Source organism: Gouania willdenowi, unplaced genomic scaffold (genome assembly GCF_900634775.1).
Source record: "Gouania willdenowi unplaced genomic scaffold, fGouWil2.1 scaffold_32_arrow_ctg1, whole genome shotgun sequence".
NCBI lineage: Eukaryota > Metazoa > Chordata > Actinopteri > Blenniiformes > Gobiesocidae > Gouania > Gouania willdenowi.
In genome coordinates, this window is record NW_021145091.1 from 944454 (window position 1) to 969634 (window position 25181).

Consider the following 25181-nt stretch of genomic DNA (forward strand, 5'->3'; position numbering starts at 1 on the left):
CCACTCGGACTCAATGTCCCCCGCCTCCTCCGAGACATGGTTGAAGTTTTCCCGGAGGTGGGAGTTGAAGCTCCTTCTGACGGGAGACTCTGCCAGGCGTTCCCAGCAGACCCTCACTATACGTTTGGGTCTGCCAGGTCTAACCGGCATCCTCCCCCGCCATCGGAGCCAACTCACCACCAGGTGGTGATCAGTTGACAGCTCCGCCCCTCTCTTTACCCGAGTGTCCAAGACATGCGGCCGCAAGTCCGATGACACGACTACGAAGTCGATCATCGAACTGCGGCCTAGGGTGTCCTGGTGCCAAGTGCACATATGGACACCCTTATGCTTGAACATGGTGTTTGTTATGGACAAACTGTGGCGAGCACAGAAGTCCAACAACAAAACACCGCTCGGGTTCCGATCAGGGGGGCCGTTCCTCCCAATCACGCCCCTCCAGGTCTCACTGTCGCTGCCAACGTGAGCGTTGAAGTCCCCCAGCAGAACGAGGGAATCCCCAGAAGGAGCACTCTCCAGTACTCCCTCTAAGGAATCCAAGAAGGGTGGATACTCCGAGCTGCTGTTTGGCCCATAGGCACAAACAACAGTCAGGATCCGTCCCCCCACCCGAAGGCGGAGGGAGGCTACCCTCTCGTCCACCGGGGTAAACTCCAACGTACAGGCACTAAGTCGGGGGGCAAGAAGTATAGCCACCCCGGCCCGGCGCCTCTCACCATTGGCAACTCCAGAGTAGAAGAGAGTCCAACCCCTGTCGAGAAGGCTGGTTCCAGAGCCCTTGTTATGTGTCGAGGCGAGACCGACTATATCTAGTCCGAACTTCTCCACCTCGCACACAAGCTCAGGCTCCTTCCCCGCCAGAGAGGTGACATTCCACGTCCCTAACGCTAGCTTCTGTAGCCGGGGATCAGATCGCCAAGGCCCCCGCCCTGGACGACTGCCCGATCCACACTGCACCGGCCTCGTATGATCCCTCCTGCGGGTGGTGGGCCTACGGGAGGGCGGGCCCACGTCGTCCTTTCGGGCTCTGCCCGGCCGGGGCCCGTGGGCAAAGCCCCGGCCACCAGGCGCTCGCACTCGAGCCCCAACCCCGGGCCTGGCTCCAAGGTGGGGCCCCGGTAGCGCCAATCCGGGCGACGTGAACTTCCTTTGATTTTGATTTTTCATACATGGCTATTGAACCGCTCTTAGTCGGACCCGTCACCTGGGACCTGTTTGCCTTGGGAGACCCTACCAGGGACATTAAGCCCCCGACAACATAGCTCCCAGGATCATTCGGGTACTCAAACCCCTCCACCACGTTAAGGTGGCGGTTCATGGAGGAGAATTCATGTTTTGTTAGTGTAATTAAATAAAATAATTTATTTTATTGTATAATGTGACCATCACCAGCCGTCCCTATAAGGAAAGGTAAGACATACTTTATAAAGGAGGACATAAAAAGAAAGGGCAGTGTTACACCTAGATGGGGGGAAGGGAACAGGGAAGAGGGAGTCAAGGTAGAAAATGGAAAGGGTGGAGAAGAGCTGATTATTGTAAAGTGAGAGTGAGATGTGATGTTATAGTTGTGTATATTGTGCGTATTGTGTTGTGTAATCAAACCAGTCTGGTGACCAGTGTGGAGCTTAGCTATAAAAGTGGTGGCTGTGTACAGAGAGAAGGAGTGAGTGGTAAAACCTAAAACAGGTATTTAGGATCAACATGTCTAAAGTTAAGCCCAGTACCAGTTTTATCCCACAGTCCAAGGCCAGTACATTGTAGACCAATGTTTGTGCAGGAACCGCTACTGTAAACCCAAGCACTGCCCCAGGCCTGAAGATGCAGCCAGGCTAGCAGAAAGAGCCCCAGGCCCCCCACCACCAGGGCCGAGCAGCCCCCCAGACGTCTCCAAGATTCTACGGCGAGAGGCAGCCACTGCCCCCCACATACACACCATGCTGGGTCAAAATGTTTACCCAAGAATGGGTAAACACTATTCATGTTGATGGGTTAAAACTACTAATAAATGGTTAATAAGGTTATCAGTTCAGCTGGGGTTAAAAACAATCATATATTTATTAACATGTTTTTACTTTTACTTCAGTATATTGTCATTTCTTATAAATAACCATTAAATAATGAAATAACAAAATGCTATTCCAATTTTTTTCATTGACACTGAACATTACTTATATATATATATATATACATATATACATATATATACATATATATGTATATATATATATATATATATACACTGAACAACAATATAAACACTTGTTTTTGCTCCTATTTTTCATGAGCTGAACTCAAAGATCTAAAACATTTTCTATAAACATTAAAGATCTGTTTCTCTCAGATATTGTTACAAATGTGTGTAAATGTGTGTCAGTGAGCAGAGATAGCCCCTCCCACCTCACAGGTGTGTCATATCAACATGCTGATTAGACAGAATGATTATTGCACAGGTGTGCCTCAGGGTGGCCTCAGGGTGGCCACAATAAAAAGACAAAAAACAACAACAATTTTACACCTTAGCAGCCCACTGCTCCTCTGTGGTGGTTACATTAGGGGTTTTTCAACATTGGGGTCGTGACCCCATGTGGGGTCACCTGGAAATGAATTGGTGTCGCCTGAAATGTCTAGTAATAATGAAAATAAAATAAAAAATACAGATATTTAAAAATAATAAATGTAAGTTCTAAAATAAATTAAAACATGTAATACTTATAAAATAAAAAATTCATACTTTGTCAGCCCACTGCCATTTTTAAAATAATTACTAAACATATTTTATAAAATGTAATTAATCTATTTTTATTTATCTATTTTGCACATTTAAAATAATCTATACATAATATCTCCAAAATAGATGTACAGTTCAGGAAGAGGCAGAATGAGCTTAAATAATTATATATATTACATTAACATCTCACACATGATGTCATACAACTGTATTCTATATTTTCACTTTGTCAAATATAAATCTATATAAAATGCAGTATATAAATATCTGATCCTGCACTTATTGTTACTTTGTGCACTGATACTGGCTACGACTGTGTAATTGGTTCATCATGACCTTGTAACTTTTACAACTTAAACTACCTCTTTTTTTCACTTATTCCCTGCAGTTACCAGCAGATAACTGCAGAGAATACCTTCTATATGAAGGGCCACACTTTAATGGGGAATGGGCCATGTGTCAACAGCACTAGAGAATGAGGACAGCCTGCTGCTGGACCCCCCTCTCCTGACGTCCACATTGCTCCAGTGCAGAGCCAAACAGGTGTGCTCACTGTGGAGGGTACTGTGGTGATGGTAAACATGCCAGTAGAGGGTCTCACAGTACACTGATCCTCACACACTCACCACAGTCTGAAAGTAGGACTCTACATGACACTAACATCTCCCTATGTTCTTTGTTTGGTGGATCCCATCAGGATGAGGGAGGGGCATGGCAGGCCTGTGCCTCATAGAAGGCTGACCCTGGAGTAGGTGAGCTCTTCTGCTGGACTTTTATTTATTCAGTCAGCTTAGTTTTTCTTTATTTTCACTGGCCACGTTTACATTTGAGCTTTAATTTTTCTTTAATTCAGAATAAAAGTTAAATCCTCTTTAATTTCACCTTGTAAACATTTAATTCCTAATGCAAATTTAATTCCAACTTAAACTTAAATCTGAATTAGGTGGCTGGTTTATTCCAACTTCATTTCTGAATTTAAATAATTCCTCTATCTTGTAAACACTTAATTCTGCTTTAATTTAATCCACGTAAATACTGTAATTAACTAGTATTTTTAATATGTACTTTATTTCAGTATTATTTTGGGCTGAATTTGAGAAAGTCTGAGTCTTTAATCGTTCTCCACGTAAAGTTTGTTTCTGTTTTTCTGTCCACATTTACACAAATAAGGGTCTACATGGTGGTAAAATACATCAAGGTCTGAACAAAACATTTGTCTTGTGCAAAAAAATGCAACTTTCACCATATTTGCAATTTTTTAACAAGATTCTTTGACTGTCACTGATGTTTCCATGCAGGAAAATAGCAACAAAATGTGAAATGAGATCAAATTGTTGGTTATCTTTTACTGAGGCCAAAATGTTTGATAATTCCAGGGGATCTATTGGGGGATTTACCATACTGTTACAGATTGGTACAAAGTGCACAGCCATGTCCAGCTCATCATGTCAATCAGGGAGATCTGCTGCACCTGTAGAGTTGAGCACAACTGTGAGTTGTTGACAATCAGCTGGACTGGACTATATAAGGAGGATTTTCACTCTTCATTCAGTTGCTGTGAGAAATTGGATTCAGAAGGTTCTGCACCATGTGCTGGCCTTCTTTAAAGCTTGAGTTTGACTGTGAATAATTGATCCAAGTACTTCTATGATTGTTTGTGGCGAACACTGCCCTCTTAGTTTTGTAGTTTCCACCTAATTATTCTCATGACAATTTGTAAATTGTAAACTTTGCAAGTCGTGAAACTTACAATTCTTCTCAAAACTAAAGATTCAGCATTTTTCCACTTATTAAAAATCTCGGACCACAAAGAAGAGCAGATGTGTGGACAAACTTTATATTTGATATAAATGAGGGACAGACAGTACAAAGCTGTGTGTCAACAACAAGCCTGAAGCGACACCTGCAGGAAAATCAAAGTATTGCACTACTGACAGCTTTTATTCAAACTTTGAAACATTTGAAGACATTTCTTTCCTTATATTAGATCACATTCCTTAATGTTGTGGTCAGTATTTTTCTTTAACCATAATTGGGATTCCCAGTTGAAATGCTGAACAGTGAAATGATAGAAATGTATTATTTTATGACATTTAAAGGTAGGGTTGGTAACTATCTCCAGATACACTTTTTGGTAGAAATGTTCATTATGTCCGGACAGATGTGAAGATCTTATGTATTCTGAAAAAGGAACGAAGAAAATCTGTCAACTGTAGCGTCTGTAAATCTGCAATAACTGCGACCAATGGGATTTTCACGGTTTGTTTTTTTTTTCAACCAATCACGTCTCCTGGTCTTCCTGCTCGCTCACGGCCCCGTGCGTGCACGAGCGTACATTAAAAAGCGCGTCACCGTTGTTAGAGGAAGCCCGGAAGTAGACAACAGAATGGCGGAGAAAGTACCTATTCCACGTTTACTGGTAACGTCTTGTCCTGCTAAGAAGGGCAAGAAAAGAAAGACGTTTTTAGAAAAAGCTGCAAAAAAGAGGTCTTTGGATTTAGCGAGAGGAAAGACAAAAATCTGCATCGGAACATCTTTTGAACGATGGCGACAATTGAAGGAGGACAAGGGCCTGAAAACTGATGCTATGGTTGCTGAATTACTTTTGGACAGGTAAGGTTGTTTTGTTGCCTGGGTGATTGTGTTATCTTTTAAAATAGTGGAAGCAATTCAAGCTATTTGTCATATTAGCCAGATGTTAATGTTAGCGATACATGTCGCAAAGTATTTCTGTTGTTGGATTAGCCCGATGCTACTGTTGATTCTCTGTTAGTGCGAGCTAGTTTAGCAGCTACAGTGTGTACAGTATACATGTGTGCGTGTTTGAGCGTGTGTGTTGTTTGCTTTCAGCAGGGCGGTCAACAGCTGTAATGTAGGATATTTGTGATTCTTTTTAGCTATAACTGTGCTCCGTCGACTTCAACGCCGTGGAAGGACTCACTTGTGAGACTACCTAACCCCGCTGTGTCAACTGTTGCTCCCGAGTCACTGTCTGAGAGGTGCGTGTAACTTTAGGCTGATATGAACATGTGTTGTATTACCATGCTATCGAACATTCTTCCTAACTTGTCGTTTGTTCTACGTGGATCACGCTATTACTAAATGTACAGTGGTATGCAAAAGTTTGGGCACCCTTGTAAATGTTCATGATTTTCCTTAATAAATAATTGGTTGTTTGGATAACAAATTCCAGTTAAATTTATCATATAGGAGACAAACACATTGATATTTGAGAAGTGAAATAAAGTTTATTCGATTTACAGAAAGTGTGCTAGAATTATTTAAACAGAATTAGGCATGTGCATAAGTTTAGGCACCCTTGCATTTTATTGATTTTAATACTCTTAGCACTAATTATTGGAACTCAAAATTGTTTTGGTAACCTCAGTGATCCTTGATCTTAGGGTCTGGATTCTGGTGGGAGGTATTTTGGACCATTCTTCTCTGCAGATCATCTCTAGTTCAGTCAGGTTTGATGGTTTCCGAGCATGGACCGCCCGTTTTAAAGCACACCATACATTTTCAATAATATTCAGGTCTGGGGACTGAGACGGCCATTCCAGGATGTTGTACTTGTTCCTCTGCATGAATGCCTTAGTAGATTTTGAGCAGTGTTTAGGATCATTGTCTTGTTGAAAGATCCAGCCCCGGCGCAACTTCAACTTTGTCACTGATTCCTGGACATTGTTCTCCAGAATCTGCTGATATTGAGAGGAATCCATGCGCCCCTCAACTTTAACAAGATTCCCAGTGCCTGCACTGGACACACAGCCCCACAGCATGATGGAACCACCACCAAACTTTACTGTAGGTAGTAAGTGCTTTTCTTGGAATGCTGTGTTCTTTTTCCGCCATGCATAACACCCCTGGTTATGCCCAAATAACTCTATTTTAGTTTCATCAGTCCACAGCACCTTGTTCCAAAATGAAGCTGGCTTGTCCAAATGTGCTTTAGCATACCTCAAGCGACCCCGTTTGTGGCGTGTGCAGAGAAAAGGCTTTTTCCGCATTACTCTTCCATACAGCATCTCCTTGTGTAAAGTGCGCTGAATAGTGGAACGATGCACAGTGACACCATCTGCAGCAAGCTGATGTTGTAGGTCTTTGGAGCTGGTCTGCGGGTTGACTGTGACTGTTCTCACCATCCTGCGCCGCTGCCTTTCGGAGATCTTTCTTGGTCTTCCACTTCGGGCCTTAACTAGAACTGTGCCTGTGGTCTTCCAATTCCTCACAATGTTCCTCACAGTTGAAACTGAAAGCTTAAATCGCTGGGATAGCTTTTTGTATCCCTCCCCTAAACCATGATGTTGAATTATCTTTGTTTTCAGGTCATTTGAGAGGTGTTTTGAGGCTCCCATGTTGCCGCTAATCAGAGAAGATGCAAAGAGGAAACACCTAGAATTTTCCTACTTAAATACCCTGACTCATGATTGGATTCACCTGTGTATGGAGATCAAGGATCACTGAGGTTACCAAAACAATTTTGAGTTCCAATAATTAGTGCTAAGAGTATTAAAATCAATAAGATGCAAGGGTGCCTAAACTTATGCACATGCCTAATTCTGTTTAAATAATTCTAGCACACTTTCTGTAAATCGAATAAACTTTATTTCACTTCTCAAATATCACTGTGTTTGTCTCCTATATGATAAATGTAACTGGAATTTGTTATCCAAACAACCAATTATTTATTAAGGAAAATCATGAACATTTACAAGGGTGCCCAAACTTTTGCATACCACTGTATATGCCGATAGTGTGGGGGGGTGGGGGTTGGGGGGAGGGGGCTGGGGGAGATCTGTACGTAAGGCAAGGGGGGGAGGGGGGATCTTATGTTGTACTCTGTGTCATCCAGATGAGAGAGCCCTTGATTGTCTTCCAGGCTCTCCTTTGAACTCGTTTTATTTCCTGCAGGCATTCTGCTGCATTAAAAAATAATGCATTTCAAATCAAGTTTAACATATGCTGATTACTTTCTGTAATTCTGTCATTTTCACAGAGATGATAATTTCTCCGTTGCTGGAGTCCAGGAGTTAGACATTAGTGGTCCCGAAGAGACAGCTCTTCAGCAATTGGATTCAAGGTATGGTAATTATAATTATATTTTTTTTCCATTTATTTAAAAAAAATGCACGCTGCTTTACTTGCATCACAGTAACATGTCATAATATCCCTCAATTATTGTTCTTTGCCTGTGTATTCAGTATGCCGTCCCAGGACCTAAACGTTGAGGTTGGAGCTGATGAATTTCATGACATTCGGAACTTAATGTAAGTTTCTTTGTTGTGAGATGATTTTACTTCTCTGTTTATAGAAAATTGTGTATTGTTTGAATAATCTATGAATGTATATTTTCTACCAAAGTATTGACTGGGATGATAGCACCTGGTACCCTGATAAAGAGTCAGAGTCTTTGTCATCATCAGAAGAAGATGTAACCAGGGAGGTCGATTCTGACGATGACAGTGAAGAATCAACCTATAAGCCTCGTATTTGTGTGAGGTATGAACAACTACATCTTTCTGTACTTGTTCTCACAATAATGTGTTTTTTGGGAGGTGTAATTTTCATAGCTACTTTTATTACAACAGGACTGGTGGTGCTCTCAACAGTAAAATTTGCTTGGATGCTCTTCCTACAATCAGCATGGAAGACACAGTGCATGATGTTTCAGCCAATATCCCAGATCCTATCGACACAGACCTTCACACATTTCCAGAGTCATGTAAAGTTATGGTGGAGGATGATATTATTGGTCATCCTGCTTCTATCACATATCATGACAGCCTGAAGCAGCTTGCTGAGTATCTCTGTCTACCTGTAAACACGTGTCCTGGTAAAGACTCAAAGACCAAGCAAAAGTGCATGGAAACTGGCCCATTTGAAATCAATATAAAGTCCAGGGGAACAGCTGCTGTAATTGAATGGGTAAGTCATTTTTTGTGTTTTTTAAACGTATATGTTTTTCACATTCATATTTGTTGTTTTGTAATGTGCGCCCCTTCCCCCTCCACAGAAATGTCCTTTTGGTCATACAGTGTGGAAATGGTGTTCCCAGCCCACTTTGAAATATGGGATGCTAGTTGGAGACTTCATGCTGTCTACTAATATACTACTATCAGGCAACAAGATATCCCTGTTATTCAAGTTCATGAAACTGGGGATGGTGGAAAGATCAACATTCTTCAGGTCTCGGGACTCCTACTGTGTGGACACTACAAAGGAGTTCTGGAGTCAGAAGAGGGCCGCAATCATCACCCAGCTTCAGGCAAAAGGGCCTGTTGTCGCCTTGGGTGAGTTTGACACACACACACACACACACACACACTGAAAAATGTTTTACACCTGTGGTTCTCAATGGCTGATTTTAAACCAAAACATAGGTTGTGGAGCCATTTTGATTGAGTCATGAAAGAGTGCCTGCAAATAAATCTATGTGGCCAAAAGTTATTTATACTGATTACTGACATTTCCCCTTGCAATGCCACCAACTTGTCATTTTTGTTGATCATTATACTGTTTGAAATGTTGAAGAAATACGGATCCACGATTGTTATTAAGAACATAGAATGGGTCCAGATTCTTGACCATTTGAAGACCACTGATATATTCTATATAATATAACTGTTTTTCCAAGACATTGTATAAGACTGGCAGATGCATTGTGATTAAAATAAATAAATAAAACTGTAGACATAAAAGTGAAGGAGTGAGTTATAAGTCAAAATGGATAAATAAAATGTAGACAAAATCAGTTCTTAGTTTACTGGTGGGGGCGCACGGTGGCTTAGTGGTTAGCACGTCCGCCTCACAGCAAGAAGGTCCTGGGTTCAAGCCCTGGGGTGGACACTTGGGTCCTTTCTGTGTGGAGTTTGCATGTTCTCCCCGTGCTGCGTGGGTTTCCTCCGGGTACTCCGGCTTCCTCCCACAATCCAAAAAACATGACTGTAAGGTTGATTGGCCATAGGAGTGAATGAGAGAGTGAATGGTTGTCTGTGTCTCTGTTGCCCTGTGATGGACTGGCGCCCTGTCCAGGGTGTACCCCCGCCAAGCGCCCTATGAGAGCCGGAGATTGGCACCGGCAGACCCCCGCGACCCTGTTAAAAAAAAAAAAAAACGGGAATAAGCGGGTAAGAAAATGGATGGATGGAGTTTACTGGTGTTTGGCTCCATTCTGATTCAACTGATTTTTTTACTCTCTTTTTGTTATTTCCTCCAAAAGGTGATGCCCGCATGGACAGTCCAGGTTTCTGTGCACAATATTGCACATATTCTGTCATGGACAATGATTCCAAACAGATCATGTCTATTATCAACATTGATAAGCGAGAGACACTGCGAAATTCCGTAATCATGGAAAAGGAAGGCTTCATACGAGCATTTGAGACACTGCGTAAAGACCTCCAAATCGTAGAAGTCTGCACGGATGCTCATACGCAAATATCAGCCCTCTTCAGTAATTGTTTATTTCTTTTATTTTTTTGCAACAACATCACTTGCATTGTTATGCTTTTAAATTGATTTGATTTTTAAACTGGATATATATTCTTTGAATTTTTTTTCCTACAGGCAAAGGAAAATATAAAGACATTGGACATTTGGCATGGGTCAAAGAGCTTGAGCAAAAAAATTAATACGGTGATTTCATAATCCTTCTGGGTGGTATTATTGCTGAATCAGCTACACAATGTTTCCTCTCATATATACATTTGTTATCCCATTTTTATTTTTTTTTGCTCTTGTTCAAGGCTGGGCAGCAAAAGGAGTGCACCATTCTGCAGACCTGGAACAAGGATATCTGTAACCACTTTTGGTATTGTTGCAAGACTGCAGATAACCCTGATCAATTTTTTGTAAGTATAATAGAAGTGCAATTGCATCGACCTAGAAACCTGATTGTATTGAGTATTTAAATTTGTAACTGGTTTTACTCAGGACATGTGGACTGGACTCCTCCACCATGTGACAGGAAAACATTCCTGGGCCTTGGGTGCCTGTCATCATGGCCCATTGATTGAAAACAGTGAGAAGGAGTTGATCAAGAGCCATTCAGTTGCACACCAGAAACTGTCATTAATTGTTTTGGATGGACGCTGGCTGAAAAAAGTCCACAAATATTTAAACTTCAGGTATATCAGCACGTCTATGTTCAACTTACGGATTAGTCCCCCAATTACTTTTTGTAATATAAATATAATACTTATTATATTATGTGTCTTGAATTTTATATTACAAAAAAGTAAAGCAAATGTATGTGGTTTAAATGTGTTCTCAGGTCAACTGCAGAGCTGGAGTCCTTTCATAATCACATACTCATGTATGCAAGCAAGCGCTTCAGCTTCTCCCTACCAGTTTACGCAGCTCGAGCAATGCTGGCTGGCCTGGACTACAACTACCACATCCACAGACTACCAAAGAAGAACAATGATGGCTCCATTCAGTAAGTCGTATTACAGTTACACTCATATTTGAATAAAAACACTCAAAGGCCATAAGTGGAGACAGATCTAATAAATAAATGCACCAAAGTTGTTTACATTTTTGAGGTGTGGTTATGTAATGACAAAATACATGGTCAAGGTGAAGGTTGTTAATAACATAATTGAAAACTCATCCTATTGTTCACGGTTAGGTTATTTAGATGTATTCCTAAGATTGTTATACTTTCTGTTTTTCCAGATATTGCAGGTTGTTTAATAAAAAATCCAAGAAGTGGAGCCTCTACACAGTAAAAGAAGACAAAGACTATGGCTACATCCCAGACCTCCAGAGTGCAATCCTTAGGAAAAGGTTGTCTGCTGTGGGAGGGTTGCCACGGACCATAACAAGGAGGCCTGACGATCCCCGTCAATATGGGGTTCTGTCAGGTGTCCCTGCTCCAGCCACCCAGGACCTGTTGCAGATGCAACTGAGCAGAGGGCGAGGTGAGTTGACTTATTTTGTAAGTTGATTATAAAGTACTAATATGCTTATGTGCGAAAGCTAATTAAAAATCTACTTCACATAATATTATAATATTTATACCAGGTCTACTTGTACATATTTTACAGCTCTAATAAACTAAAGAATTTGTATAAACATATCTGATGAACAACTGAAACTGTAATGACTTTTTGTTATCGAGTGAAATACAATAGAAATGGTGTGGTTTGTCTATCAAATGCAGTAACTGTCAGATATGTAATTCTGATGTTCTTTCTAAAGGTGAACCACTGCCAAAACAATAAGTTCCCACAGTGGACGACGCTGCCACATACAGAGCCTCACCTGCCGACCAACACTTCATGTGTATTGCCTTTGTTAATTCCATTGTTTTTGCAGGATGAAAGTTGTATGAAGTGTATGTGACGTTTCTTTTTTATGATAAAAATTGTACAAGTGTACACATTTGTTATCATTACTAGTAAGGAGATTCAAAATGTTATAGCTTGATTGTAGATGCTTTTTGTTCAAGCAAATGCCAAAATACTATATAAAAATGTGTAAATACAGCTACTTCTTCTGTAATGATAATAGATAAAACAAAAAAAACAACACCTTGCTCAGTGCAGGGCACATTTATTTACACTTGTCATAATGGAAACATTATTGCACTCTTCCAGGGATGTAACCCGTATATTGTCCCAGTAGATCTGGAAAGCAATCTCTGATTCTCCACACAACGCAACTAGGAATAACAAGTCTATTGCCTCGTCCCAGTGCCCCATATTGCCACATAACATATTGACGGTAGGCTGCATGGTGTAATTGTTTGCTGCTCTCCCCTCGGTTGGGCAGATCATCCAAGCCCCGGACATCATTCCAAATTCGGCTGGCAAGTCGCAGGTGGCCCTCCTGTAGTATGTAGGCTGCCATGTGAGGCAATATGGAAATACAAGCTTCTGGCTGTTGCCCACAGCACTTGCATTCTACATCTGTGGGCATATCCCTGCAGTTGTTGCACACACACCAGCTCAGCTGATTTGACACTTGAGTGCCAGGTGCTGGTGCATTTGCTGATGTGATGTGTAGCAGGTCAAACATCATGCTTGGTTCACGTGACAAGCAGCGCTGCAGCAGTTGACGACATTCCTCTAAGTTTAGTGTTTGAATTCTGGCCTGTAAAGCATAACATTTTCAAGATATTTAGGAATGTTTCATTGAATATAGCTTTACTGTTCTCTAAGAGGAATCTAGTGTCCACACTAAGTAGCGTGCCAGTTTATTACATGTGATGTTGATTGCAGAACCTAGATTTGCTATACCTGCTCATCTGCAATTCGTAGACCCTGCAGGTTCTGAGCACGACTTGCATTATCTTGATCGAGGATTATTGTTCCCCGTCCTCTGGTTCCCCGTCCTCTGCCTCTGAGACGTTGGCCTCTATTTGTGGCAATCCTCCTTTGACTTCGGCCACGTCTCCTCTGACTCCACGATGTACTTGGCTCCGGACTGTAATCAGGGTCAGAGGCATAAAACCTCTCACCTTCTGAACTCTAAAAGAGAAATAAGAAATTATATCAAACATTTAGGCTTTTCGTCAATGATTATAACTGAACAAAAAATGTATCTGTAATTGCTGTAGACATGACATTATTTTTCCCAGCTCTATTACATGTATTGAATTAAAAAAAAAACAATATTAGATTAGATATGCTTTATTTTATTTCGGGCAGAGAAATTACAATTCCAGTTGTATTATAGAAAGAAAAGAAAAGCAGCACTCGGGTGAAATAATATATAAATACAGAATATTAAATATAAAAAAGAAACCAGAATGTACATAAATAAATAATAATAAAAAAGGTTTCTACAGACTACAGCTATACTCCTCTCTCTGTCTGTTGTATTATCCCTGACTGGTAATTAGGCAAAAAGTGGCACTAAAAAGAAACAATAAGAAATGAAAACACTAAAAATAATAATTATAAACACGCAGAAAAGTCAATGTTGTAAGGGAAACTCAATAACAAGGTGAAAATGAATAAGGTGCCAAATAAATGAAAATAATGATTATAATAAAATAAATGAGGTAAAAGATGTATTACTTATGTTCTAGGACAGTGGCAGACCAGCTGATCGATACTCTGAGTAGTGGTAAAGAAAAACTCATTATAATAAACCTTTGTTTTCAGGAGGACTACAACTTGGGGACGAATGTCGCCCTCCTTCTAAACGCTTTACTACCGGGTAACCTAATGCTAACATGCTAGCTTGGCCGCCACCGTTGTTAGTAAATTAGTCACTTTTTTAACATATAAAATGATAAAGTATATCTTACCGCTGAATGCGACATCATACGCTTGGCTGAGGTCTGCTTCTGCGTGCGCGTTCATGTGAGTGAGGGGGGGTGGCTTCAGAGGAAGCACAGGGGGGTGGGGGAGTCGGAAGGCGGAGCTGTCGGAGCATGCTACATCAAAATCAAGCTAGGTTTAGAAAGTTACCGACCCTACCTTTAAGTTTTAACTCGACACAAACTTCCTCTTCTTCCCTCACAACTGGGATTCTGATGAGGAAACAGCTTATTGTCACTGGTTTGTAGACTTTTTGTAGCCAAACATAGGTTTTTAACCTCCATCCAAAGAGTCAGGCTGTTAGCAGAGGGAGGCTGACACCTAGTGGCCACAGAGGAGACTGCACACACCACAGCAGCCTGGAACCAGCATCTAAAGCAGGAGTTCTCAACCTTGGGGCAAGGACCCTGTTTTTTGCTCATACTTTCCCTTTTTCTGCAACTGAACCAAACTAATTGTTCCAATATTGACAGTTTTAACCATTTTTAGCACTTTGTCACTTTTTGCCCGCTCTAGTTTGCTACTTTAAACCCATTTCTGTGGGGTTGCGGTCTGAAACGGTTGAAAACCACTGATCTAAAGAACAAGTCACCAACCTTTGTGAAACATGGAGCTACTTTAAAATTAGTGAATAATCCAAAGGGCTACCAGTGAGATAAACACTTCTTAAACACCAAAACTTCACGGTTTATCTTTAATTAAAGGGTAAGATAATAAGGAAGAGTCGTAGTGACTTAAAAAGTACATTTTAAAGTTTGAACATTCAACACTTTATTCTTCTTAATTCATGCAAATGCTTTATTTTCACCACATTTTTTTTTGTAAATTCTTTATTTTTCTGTATTTTTGTTTAAACAATTACACAAAGTTTACAAAGGGTGGCATACAGCACACTTTGACAGATACAATAATAAAGTGTATAGATGCCTGTGATCTTTACAAGTGCTTTTTTCTTGAAATAAAATTTAAAGAGAAATAAAAAAAACAAACAAAAAAAAAACTGTTAAATTCAATTAAAATTAAGTAAACCTGGATAAACAAGTTGAACTTCTTCGACGTTCAATCACCCTCTTTTACATGTAGGTTTCAAAAGTAATATGACAAAAAACAAAAGAAAAATTAAAGTGTACATAGTTTTATATATCAACATTTATACCCACATACAACACTTAAAAATAAAATGTACCACAGTTATACTCAACACAATTACAAATTAAACATAGATGGACTTACAAAAACTCCTTAGATAACCTGAGCATCTTATTTTTATTACATTTCATAGAAAAAAAATCATCATGTTCCTATTTTAATAACCACTAACACATTTTAACTGATCATAAAAAATGTAACACGTTTGTACAATGAATCATTTTGTAAAATATTTTTTAAATCCACTTTTATTTCATCACAATCCAAACACCAAATGTGAAACTTCTTTAATAAAATGTTTCCTCCCACTGTTGAGAAACATACATGTTAGGTTGGATGGAGTGTGTAACCAACCTGGAGAAGTGAATGGTTGCAGAGAACCATTGAATCTATTGTTGGTGAGACTTCATCATGACACTGATCATTCACTTTGATTGACAGGACAGATGATCAGAGGTGCTGAGTTTTTACCACCATGGTTTAAACTGGGACTAAAGTATGGGTGTAGTTTATGAGTGAAGCAGCAGTGAGTGAAGGAGTAGATCAGAGCTGCAGCATCTACATCATAAAAGGAGACCACACCCTCCTCATAGTCCACAAACACACCCACCTTCTCAGGAACACACTTCGGATGAAGAATGACTAAAGGATCTTCACATGCTTTATACACATTTCCATCTCTGAGTGTCACAGTCCATAAACCATTCTTAGGAGTCTCAGTAATATATCCCTTCCTGTTGATGGATTCTTTAACCACTCCTAAATCCCATTTAGTTTTTCCTTTAACCTGAACCTCAAAGTAAAATCTACCTGAACTGAAACTCTGTTTCCCTAAAACACTGACACAAGGAGAAAATCTCTCTTTGTTGTGTGGAAGGTTCTTCCACACATCACTGCAGTAAACTTGTTTTCCATCATCAGACAGGACGAGGTAAGGATTAGCTGTAAGAGGATCAAGAGTCACATCTACTGCAAAATGCTGCAGATTTTTCATCTCTAACATCTTTATCTTCATCATCTTGTCACTGAGTGTGTCCTCCAGCTGAGTTACAGCTCTCAGCACAGTTACTTCATATGATGATGGATGGACCATGACCTCTGTCCAGTCCTTGGTGGCTGGAGGAGCTTTCAGGGAGCAGAAGTGTTGGAGGAGGTGGTCTTCAGAGTGGGAGAACTGCTCCACCTCAGAGCTTCTCTTCATCAGCTCAAAGATTTCCTCCTCCAGCTCTTTGATCAAACCTTCAGCCTCTCTCTCTTCTGCTTCCTGTTGCTCCTCCATTGTCTTCATCAGCTCCTTCAGGCCTCTTCGAACAAGCTCCATCAGAGCAGTGAACATCTCCACACCTTCAGCTTTCCCTCTGTCTGCTGCTTCCTTCCTGAATCTCACTGAATCTCTGATCACCTCCAGCTTCTCTCGTCTCTTTTGGATCATCTGCTGAAGATAAACTTTCTTGTCTTCAAACAGATCTTCTCCCAGAGGGACTAACTGGTGACTCTTGTGCTCCAAAACAGAACACATCAAGCAGACACGTGTCTGATCACTCTGACAGAACAGCTCCAGAGGTTTGCTGTGCTTTGGACACATCATGGATTCCAGGTTCTCCACAGGTTCCACCAGCTGATGTCTTCTCAGGCCTGATGCTGTCAGATGAGGCTCCAGGTGAGTCTCACAGTAGGAGATCACACAGTCCAGGCAGGACTTCAGTGCCTTCACTTTGGTTCTAGTGCAGACGTCACAGAGAACTTCTCCTGGTGCTGCTGCTTTCTTCTCAGATTCACGTCTGAACTGAGAAACCATCTCACGCATCATAATATTGACCTTCAGCTGAGGTTTAGTGCTGAACACCTGATTACACACGGGACACCTGCTGGTGGTACTGGTGTCCCAGTGTGTGCTGATGCATGTTTTGCAGAAGTTGTGTCCACATGGTGTGGTGACTGGATCAGTGAGCACCTCCAGACAGATGGAGCACAGGAAGTGATGTTCAGACGTCCCACTGAAGGCAGGAGACATGTCCACAAACTGAGGGACAGAGACAAGCAGCACATTAACAGGACACTCTCATTGTTGTGGAACATTCCTTTACTAATATTTCTGAGTCCATCTCACTGAGATCACCTCTAGTATTTAGCATTGATTCTGTCATCCTGTAGTAATGTGGACAGTCGGCTGTGCCTCAGCAGCTGAATGTAAAAGTGCAATAGTTTGAATGTTTAAGGTTCAAATTAGTTCTAAAGTTCTCTCGTATTGACACTGGAATTTTTCTAAATTATAGGTTAGGTTTTTTGCGCATTTTATTTTAATGTACAATCTTTTTTTTTAAAAAAAATAACCAATATATTGTGTAATAACAGACTGAAGTTTAACATAGCACAAACCTTTAAAGTCTGCATGGACCACACACTACATTTAACAGTGATTTTGTTTGGGAACAAATTAAATTACTTTATTTGTAACTTATAAATACACGTAATTTCTGTGCAATTTGTGACTGAAATTCACAAGTTGTGATTAATCGTGATTATTTAGTCAGATTTGCAATTGATTGGTTATTTTTTAATTCATTCACGGCTAATTTATATTAAAAAAAATACGTTCCCCATGAGCAGTAGAGACCTTTCTTAGATGATATCACACATCACATGACTTTTAGTGGTGGGTGGTAGATGATGGAAACCAATGGCAAACTGTTTACATATTTAATCTCTAACCTAGAAACTGGTTAGATATATTTGCACTTCAATCCTGTTTTTTTTTTTTCAAAATGAACATTACATTTATATCAAACCTCATTTGGACTCCGTAGAATGAAAGTTAAAGATATGGAAAACGTCACGTTACCAAGTCTAAACTTTAGTTCAAGTTATCTTCAATGTTCCTCAAATAAAGATATCTATGTAGTTGTAAATATCTGAGAAGATGTTTGGACTTGGCAGAAGTAGAAAGTTATGTTATTCTGTTTGTTTTATTCATTTTTATATTAACTAGTCACGTTTCCTGAGATGCAATTGCCGTTTGCTAAAAAGCAAAAGTGTTGATTGTCTAAAAAAGGAAACAAATGGTTCATTCATTCCTACATCAAATATGTTAGTTTCTCATGTATGAATATAATTTCTCTTTAACTAAAAAAATATGTTAATCTATGGAATTTTCAGTAGAATACTGGATTACAAAAATATTCAATAGCTACAGCCTTGAAACATATTGTGTACAATTATATGTAACATGTTGTTGGATGTGAATCCCTGTTTTAAATGTTAACAAAATGAGCTAAATGCAGAAACCAGTTAGAAAATCGTAACTTACCTTTGACGTTAGATGTCCCATAATTAAGCCCTTCAGTGTTTAAAGGTGTTCCCATAAAAAGCAGCAGAGCAGCAATCCGTCACTTCCTTTCAGCAGCTCAATTCCAATGTTTCCTCAATTTACAATTTATATCTTGGAATAAAACAAAGTAATGATCACATGTTAAATGTGTCACATTAAAATTAATAAATACTTGTTCCTGTTGATTTGAGGCCAGTGAAATATGAGCCTGTCATAATACGTAATAATAATAATAATATGTAGCTTTACATGCAGTGAGACATTCTGTTATAGTTTCCGATGTATATATTATATGCCGCTAACACACACACACACACACACACAAAAGTTACTTTGAGACAGTGTATCTTACAGATGGGCGGAACAGAGTCAGTCTGGTTCAGTTTAGATGCACAGAATGGAAGCGAACCTCTAAGTGCTCTACATAGTGCAGTGTTGGATGCAAGACGGTGATCAAAAACAGAAAAAGCTCATCCACAGTGATGATGTCATCAGTTCTAACTCCACAGTGATGATGTCATGAGCTCTCCAGTGATTGGCTCTAGCGCGCACGTGACTCCGCTGGCTCTGCTCTCAGGACCATTTTATGAAATAATTTAGGAACGGTATCAATGTAGTCGAGACAAATCCGATGTCGCACAACTTTGAACCAAACAGCAGCCATGTTGAAAGTCTCATGGCACCCTCATATATTTGTTGATGACATATTAATGAAAAACACAACATTTGCAAACCACGGGAGTGAAATTGACCATATACTGACCTGCGCCAGTGCCAAAATCTCACTGTCCATGTGTCAATCTTCCCGCACAACAGTGAACTATGTCGGTCTCCTAGTCGGTAAGGGTGTGGAACCACAGGCACAACACATTCAGGGTCTTCAGAACTTCAAGGTTCCCCAGCATGTCTCAGGTTTAAGAAACTTCCTTGGTATCTGTAGCTACTCCAGGCAATTCATTGACAATTACGCCAATTTAGCAAAACCTCTTTACACATTCCTAAAGAAGGATGTCCCTTTCACTTGGGGTGAGCCCCAACAACACGCTATGCAGACTTTAATCGATATGCTAACGAAGGCTCCGTGCCTCGCCTATCCTGACCACAACAAGGAATTCCATCTGGGCTTTTCAGCACACTGCCTCAGTGCCGGTCTGTACCAGATACACGAACAGACCAGTGGTTGCTTACGCATGCAAAACCAGACCTGATGATGTTACAAGGCCAAGGCCCCCGTGATCTCCTTGATGATTCGCCTCATGGGGGACAATACACTAGACAATCTCTCCTCCTCTGACTTTGCCTCCACACTTAACCTCAACCATCTGTTTGCTGTCCGTCACTTGTTACGGATAGTCAATGGCATCTTGGTTCCATGTTTCTGCTGACTCACAAATGCATGCATTTATCGTCCCGCAAAACCAAAGGGGGGTGATACTGGCACATGCCTATGATGAACTACAGGTGGGAGGTAGAGTCTAATATTACAGTTTTGCTCTGCCCGCCGGCAAAAACGCTTATCATGCAACCAAACTAGATAAGAAATTTCTTCCCAAATCAACCGGACCCTACCTCGTCACCGATAAACTGTCTTCAGTGGTGTACCAAATAAAGATTCCCAACACAAAGACCAAACAAAGCTCAAGTGGGTCCACAGAGACCAAATTAAGCTATACAGAACAACAAAACCAACAGATGAGCCGTCAACTGCAAGCTGAATAAACCCTACAAGCCAAGATATGGCATTCCTAATTTGCCAACCAGTCGTCGCATTCAATAACATCTACCACCTCAAGGACATCGTAAACTAGAAACTAGGACTGGAATCCACTACAAAGGCCCTATCCAACCTCTAATGTACATGTGGTTTACACCAGACATGACCCTAGTCATTGTAATTATTCTCTGTCACATATATCTACCTTCTGCACCGCCGCTTTATGCCTTAGGCACACCAGGAAAGTACAAGACCAAATCATTTGATACTCCGATCGCATATTCAAACGCAACCAACCCAGATCCGAGGGTGCACTATGCTATAATAGGGGAAACCCCAATTACATCACAGAGAAAACAACAATATATATTGAATATTGTCATTCTGGTTTTATACATAAAAGCATCATCTCAAGGCAAGGGCAACATATTGAGATGTATATCGTATATCATCATATAGCTTGAAAATATTCAGACATTTAAAAAAGGCCATATCGCCCCGCCCATTTGACACAAAAAATATGTCGACGTAAATGTTTTGTATTGATGCATTGTCCCAAACATATATGTTGTCCCACACCAGTCCAGAATTGATATAAAGCATTGGAAATCTAGCCCCTAATCCGCCAAATGCTTAGAACAAAGAAGATCTTATAACCAATAATGGAGTTTGCACCAGCAGTGGGAGGAGCTTGAGTCGTTCCAAAGATCTTTACAATATCAGCTCATTTACACAAGATTATGACTTAATATGTAAACACATTTAGATTAAAACAAGCAGTATTTACTCACTGGATTGTGGGAAATCACTAAATTAGTCATTAAAGTTGACATTATTATTATTATACCTTGGTCTCAAACGTTGCTCACTGATGACAACCGTTGGTCAACGTTAATCAATGTATTTAAAGCTACTTTAGTCGTTTCTGACGGTGCAGGAGGAGATTCTGTTGAATGATGTAGATTCTGCAGCTTTTATCCTAGCCTGAGTTGCCATGACAACCTGTCAACATTGAGCTTCCATTTTAGCCTGAGTTGCCATGACAACCTGTCAACATTGATCTGATCGAAGTTGCCTTTTGTGATTAAATGTGTGTCATATTATCATAGGAAGATCAAATATATTAAATTAAATAATGCAAACACACATTTTACTCCTCATAGTGGATATACTGTATGTATAGACTGTTACATCAGGCATAATTACTACCAATGAGAGAGCGTCTTATACAACAATAGAAAACTAATGAACATTTTACTCACCAGGGGGCGCTGTTGGCCAAAAACTTACATATAAGTCGCTTCATTGTATAAGTCACAGAGGTGTAAAAAGTACTGATATATCCTCAAGTAGAAGTACAAGTAAATCATACATAAAATACTCAAGTACAAGTAAAAAGTAGCTCAATTAAATAGTATTCAAAGTTAAAGTTACTAGTTACTTTCACCCCCACAGTTATTGTTGGTTCTCTTACATACAGTAAACATATCATTTAGAAACCATAAAAAGGAAAAAAATTATGTCTTTCACAATTGGAATCTAATTTATTTTCCACAAAGGCATCTGTATTAAATAAAAGGTTTGTCAAAATGGAAATTTAAAAAAAATAATAATAATAACAAATTCATTCAATTCACAATAAAAAAATAAAAAAAATGTATCAGGCTCCAAGTATAGATACATTTATAAACTCTAAAACTGAGAAAATAACTGGCATTCAATGCTGTTTTGGCGCTAATCTGATTAGTTGCCTATGATCTAATGCATTACGTTTAATCTGATTAGTTGGCTATGATCTAATGCATTACGTTTAATCTGATTAGTTGGCTATGATCTAATGCATTACGTTTAATCTAATTGGTCGGCTATGATCTAATGCATTACGTTTAATCTGATTGGTGGGCTATGATCTAATGCATTACGTTTAATCTGATTGGTGGGCTATGATGTGATGCATTACGTTTAATCTGATTGGTGGGCTATGATCTAATGCATTACATTTAATCTGATTGGTGGGCAATGATCTAATGCATTATGTTTAATCTGATTGGTCGGCTATGATGTGATGCGTTACGTTTAATCTGATTGGTGGGCAATGATCTAATGCATTACGTTTAATCTGATTGGTCGGCTATGATGTGATGCATTACGTTTAATCTGATTGGTCGGCTATGATGTGATGCATTACGTTTAATCTGATTGGTCGGCTATGATGTGATGCATTACGTTTAATCTGATTGGTCGCTATGATGTGATGCATTACGTTTAATCTGATTGGTGGGCTATGATCTAATGCATTACATTTAATCTGATTGGTGGGCTATGATCTAATGCATTACGTTTAATCTGATTGGTCGGCTATGATGTGATGCATTACGTTTAATCTGATTGGTGGGCTATGATCTAATGCATTACATTTAATCTGATTGGTGGGCTATGATCTCATGCATTACATTTAATATGATTGGTGGGCTATGATCTAATGCACTACATTTAATCTGATTGGTGGGCTATGATCTAATGCATTACGTTTAATCTGATTGGTGGGCTATGATCTAATGCATTACATTTAATCTGATTGGTGGGCTATGATCTAATGCATTACATTTAATCTGATTGGTGGGCTATGATCTCATGCATTACATTTAATCTGATTGGTGGGCTATGATCTAATGCATTACATTTAATCTGATTGGTGGGCTATGATCTAATGCATTACATTTAATCTGATTGGTGGGCTATGATGTGATGCATTACATTTAATCTGATTGGTGGGCTATGATGTGATGCATTACGTTTAATCTGATTAGTGGGCTATGATCTAATGCATTACGTTTAATCTGATTGGTGGGCTATGATCTAATGCATTACGTTTAATCTGATTGGTCGGCTATGATGTGATGCATTACGTTTAATCTGATTGGTGGGCTATGATCTAATGCATTACATTTAATCTGATTGGTGGGCTATGATCTCATGCATTACATTTAATATGATTGGTGGGCTATGATCTAATGCACTACATTTAATCTGATTGGTGGGCTATGATCTAATGCATTACATTTAATATGATTGGTGGGCTATGATCTAATGCACTACATTTAATCTGATTGGTGGGCTATGATCTAATGCATTACGTTTAATCTGATTGGTGGGCTATGATCTAATGCATTACATTTAATCTGATTGGTGGGCTATGATGTGATGCATTACATTTAATCTGATTGGTGGGCTATGATCTAATGCATTACATTTAATCTGATTGGTGGGCTATGATGTGATGCATTACATTTAATCTGATTGGTGGGCTATGATCTAATGCATTACATTTAATCTGATTGGTGGGCTATGATCTAATGCATTACATTTAATCTGATTGGTGGGCTATGATGTGATGCATTACATTTAATCTGATTGGTGGGCTATGATGTGATGCATTACGTTTAATCTGATTAGTGGGCTATGATCTAATGCATTACGTTTAATCTGATTGGTGGGCTATGATCTAATGCATTACGTTTAATCTGATTGGTCGGCTATGATGTGATGCATTACGTTTAATCTGATTGGTGGGCTATGATCTAATGCATTACATTTAATCTGATTGGTGGGCTATGATCTCATGCATTACATTTAATATGATTGGTGGGCTATGATCTAATGCACTACATTTAATCTGATTGGTGGGCTATGATCTAATGCATTACATTTAATCTGATTGGTGGGCTATGATCTAATGCAATACATTTCATCTGATTGGTGGGCTATGATCTAATGTATTACATCTAATCTGATTGGTGGACTATGATCTAATGCATTACGTTTAATCTGATTGGTGGACTATGATCTAATGCATTACATTTAATCTGATTGGTGGACTATGATCTAATGCATTACATTTAATCTGATTGGTGGGCTATGATCTAATGCATTACGTTTAATCTGATTGTTGGGCTATGATCTAATGCATTACGTTTAATCTGATTGGTGGGCTATGATCTAATGCATTACGTTTAATCTGATTGGTGGGCTATGATCTAATGCATTACGTTTAATCTGATTGTTGGACTATGATCTAATGCATTACATTTAATCTGATTGGTCGGCTATGATGTGATGCATTACATTTAATCTGATTGGTGGGCTATGATCTAATGCATTACGTTTAATCTGATTGGTGGACTATGATGTGATGCATTTGTTGTTGTCTGGTCATTTCATTTTTTGTAGTTTCACAATGTCTGTTGATCATTTTAAAACAGAAAATAATTCACTCAGTAGCGGTTGGTGTAGAAATGTTTTAAAACGTACTTGTACAAATAAAATTAGTGATTTAGAAATATACTAAAGTACGAGTACCCATCAAAGCAACTCAATTACAGTAATGTGAGTACTTGTAATCCATTACTTTCAGCTCTGATAAGTCACAGACCAAAATCTTTAAATGAAAAAGGTGTGACATATTACAGAATTTACGGTATTTCAGTCAAACAAATATTCACTGCTTGTAAAGCTTCGCTAGCTCTGAGTCGATGATAAATATCTATAAAACTTTTCCTCTTTGTTCCAAAAACACCCTAGAGTGGATTAGACAGTTTGTGATGCACTTTTTTACGTTTACATGTGTTCATTAAAGCATGTTAGTGGATTATCCCCCGCTAAACTAGTAGATTAAGGCATCATTAGCAGATAATAGATGAAGATATGCTAACGTTACTGGATAAACATAGCAACACAGCGTTAATCACAAGGTTCAGTTTTAATAATGCCATTATTATACAATTATAGAATAAACTTTTAAACGTGATTTATTTTGCTGTAGTAAATTAAATTAATGAATTAGATATAATTTTAGGACATAAAGGCCCTATGCTATGAATCTAGATAATTGTATCCTGGATTAATCTCCATTAACGGGCGTCAACTAACCAAACATTCCCTGTCAGAGAGAAGCTGTCCTACGAAGGTCGATAACAACACGCTAATTGA

At 39.4% G+C, this 25181-nt stretch overlaps 3 protein-coding genes and 2 long non-coding RNA genes across 8 annotated transcripts in view; 3 read left to right on the top strand and 2 right to left on the bottom strand.

Annotated features, from left to right (window-relative positions):
• The window catches only part of LOC114459559 (NACHT, LRR and PYD domains-containing protein 3-like), a 629510-nt gene that overhangs the window by 502897 nt on the left and 101432 nt on the right, over window positions 1–25181 (bottom strand). The gene's annotated exons all lie outside the window — the stretch shown is intronic.
• On the top strand, window positions 4984–12111 carry LOC114459568 (uncharacterized). Of its 2 annotated transcripts, XM_028441779.1 has the most exons (5): window positions 4984–5341; window positions 5626–5727; window positions 7728–7811; window positions 11408–11652; window positions 11933–12111. In XM_028441779.1, the coding sequence occupies exons 1-5, from the start codon at window positions 5115–5117 to the stop codon at window positions 11953–11955; spliced, it is 681 nt and encodes a 226-aa protein (XP_028297580.1). In that variant the 5' UTR covers window positions 4984–5114; the 3' UTR covers window positions 11956–12111. The 2 variants fall into 2 exon arrangements, 1 of the variants encoding a protein (XP_028297580.1); XR_003673401.1 differs by lacking the exons at window positions 11408–11652; window positions 11933–12111 and adding an exon at window positions 7933–7965 and having other exon boundaries at window positions 4985–5727.
• LOC114459577 (uncharacterized) lies at window positions 8092–8856 on the top strand. The gene is made up of 3 exons (XR_003673412.1): window positions 8092–8230; window positions 8320–8656; window positions 8745–8856. It is a non-coding gene; the product is annotated as an uncharacterized LOC114459577 (long non-coding RNA).
• Window positions 8902–11074, top strand: LOC114459575 (uncharacterized). The gene is made up of 6 exons (XR_003673408.1): window positions 8902–9021; window positions 9951–10184; window positions 10298–10366; window positions 10477–10581; window positions 10664–10857; window positions 11004–11074. It is a non-coding gene; the product is annotated as an uncharacterized LOC114459575 (long non-coding RNA).
• On the bottom strand, window positions 15459–21165 carry LOC114459562 (E3 ubiquitin-protein ligase TRIM21-like). Of its 3 annotated transcripts, none has more exons than XM_028441768.1 (3): window positions 21040–21156; window positions 18458–18589; window positions 15459–17173 (listed from the first exon to the last, which is right to left on the bottom strand). In XM_028441768.1, the coding sequence occupies exons 2-3, from the start codon at window positions 18476–18478 to the stop codon at window positions 15572–15574; spliced, it is 1623 nt and encodes a 540-aa protein (XP_028297569.1). In that variant the 5' UTR covers window positions 18479–18589; window positions 21040–21156; the 3' UTR covers window positions 15459–15571. The 3 variants fall into 3 exon arrangements, with proteins under 3 accessions (XP_028297569.1, XP_028297570.1, XP_028297571.1); XM_028441769.1 differs by lacking the exon at window positions 21040–21156 and adding an exon at window positions 18831–19173; XM_028441770.1 differs by lacking the exon at window positions 18458–18589 and having other exon boundaries at window positions 21040–21165.

Bases quoted from the DNA above. Each gene is read 5' to 3' on its own strand.
- LOC114459568 (XM_028441779.1), top strand. From the start codon at position 5,115: ATGGCGGAGAAAGTACCTATTCCACGTTTACTGGTAACGTCTTGTCCT. The intron at 7,812-11,407 runs GTATGGTAATTA...CTGTTTTTCCAG, and splicing joins CTTCAGCAATTGGATTCAAG to ATATTGCAGGTTGTTTAATA. The intron at 11,653-11,932 runs GTGAGTTGACTT...TTCTTTCTAAAG, and splicing joins GCAACTGAGCAGAGGGCGAG to GTGAACCACTGCCAAAACAA.
- LOC114459562 (XM_028441768.1), bottom strand. From the start codon at position 18,478: ATGGGACATCTAACGTCAAAG. The intron at 17,174-18,457 runs GTAAGTTACGAT...TCTGTCCCTCAG, and splicing joins TGGGACATCTAACGTCAAAG to TTTGTGGACATGTCTCCTGC.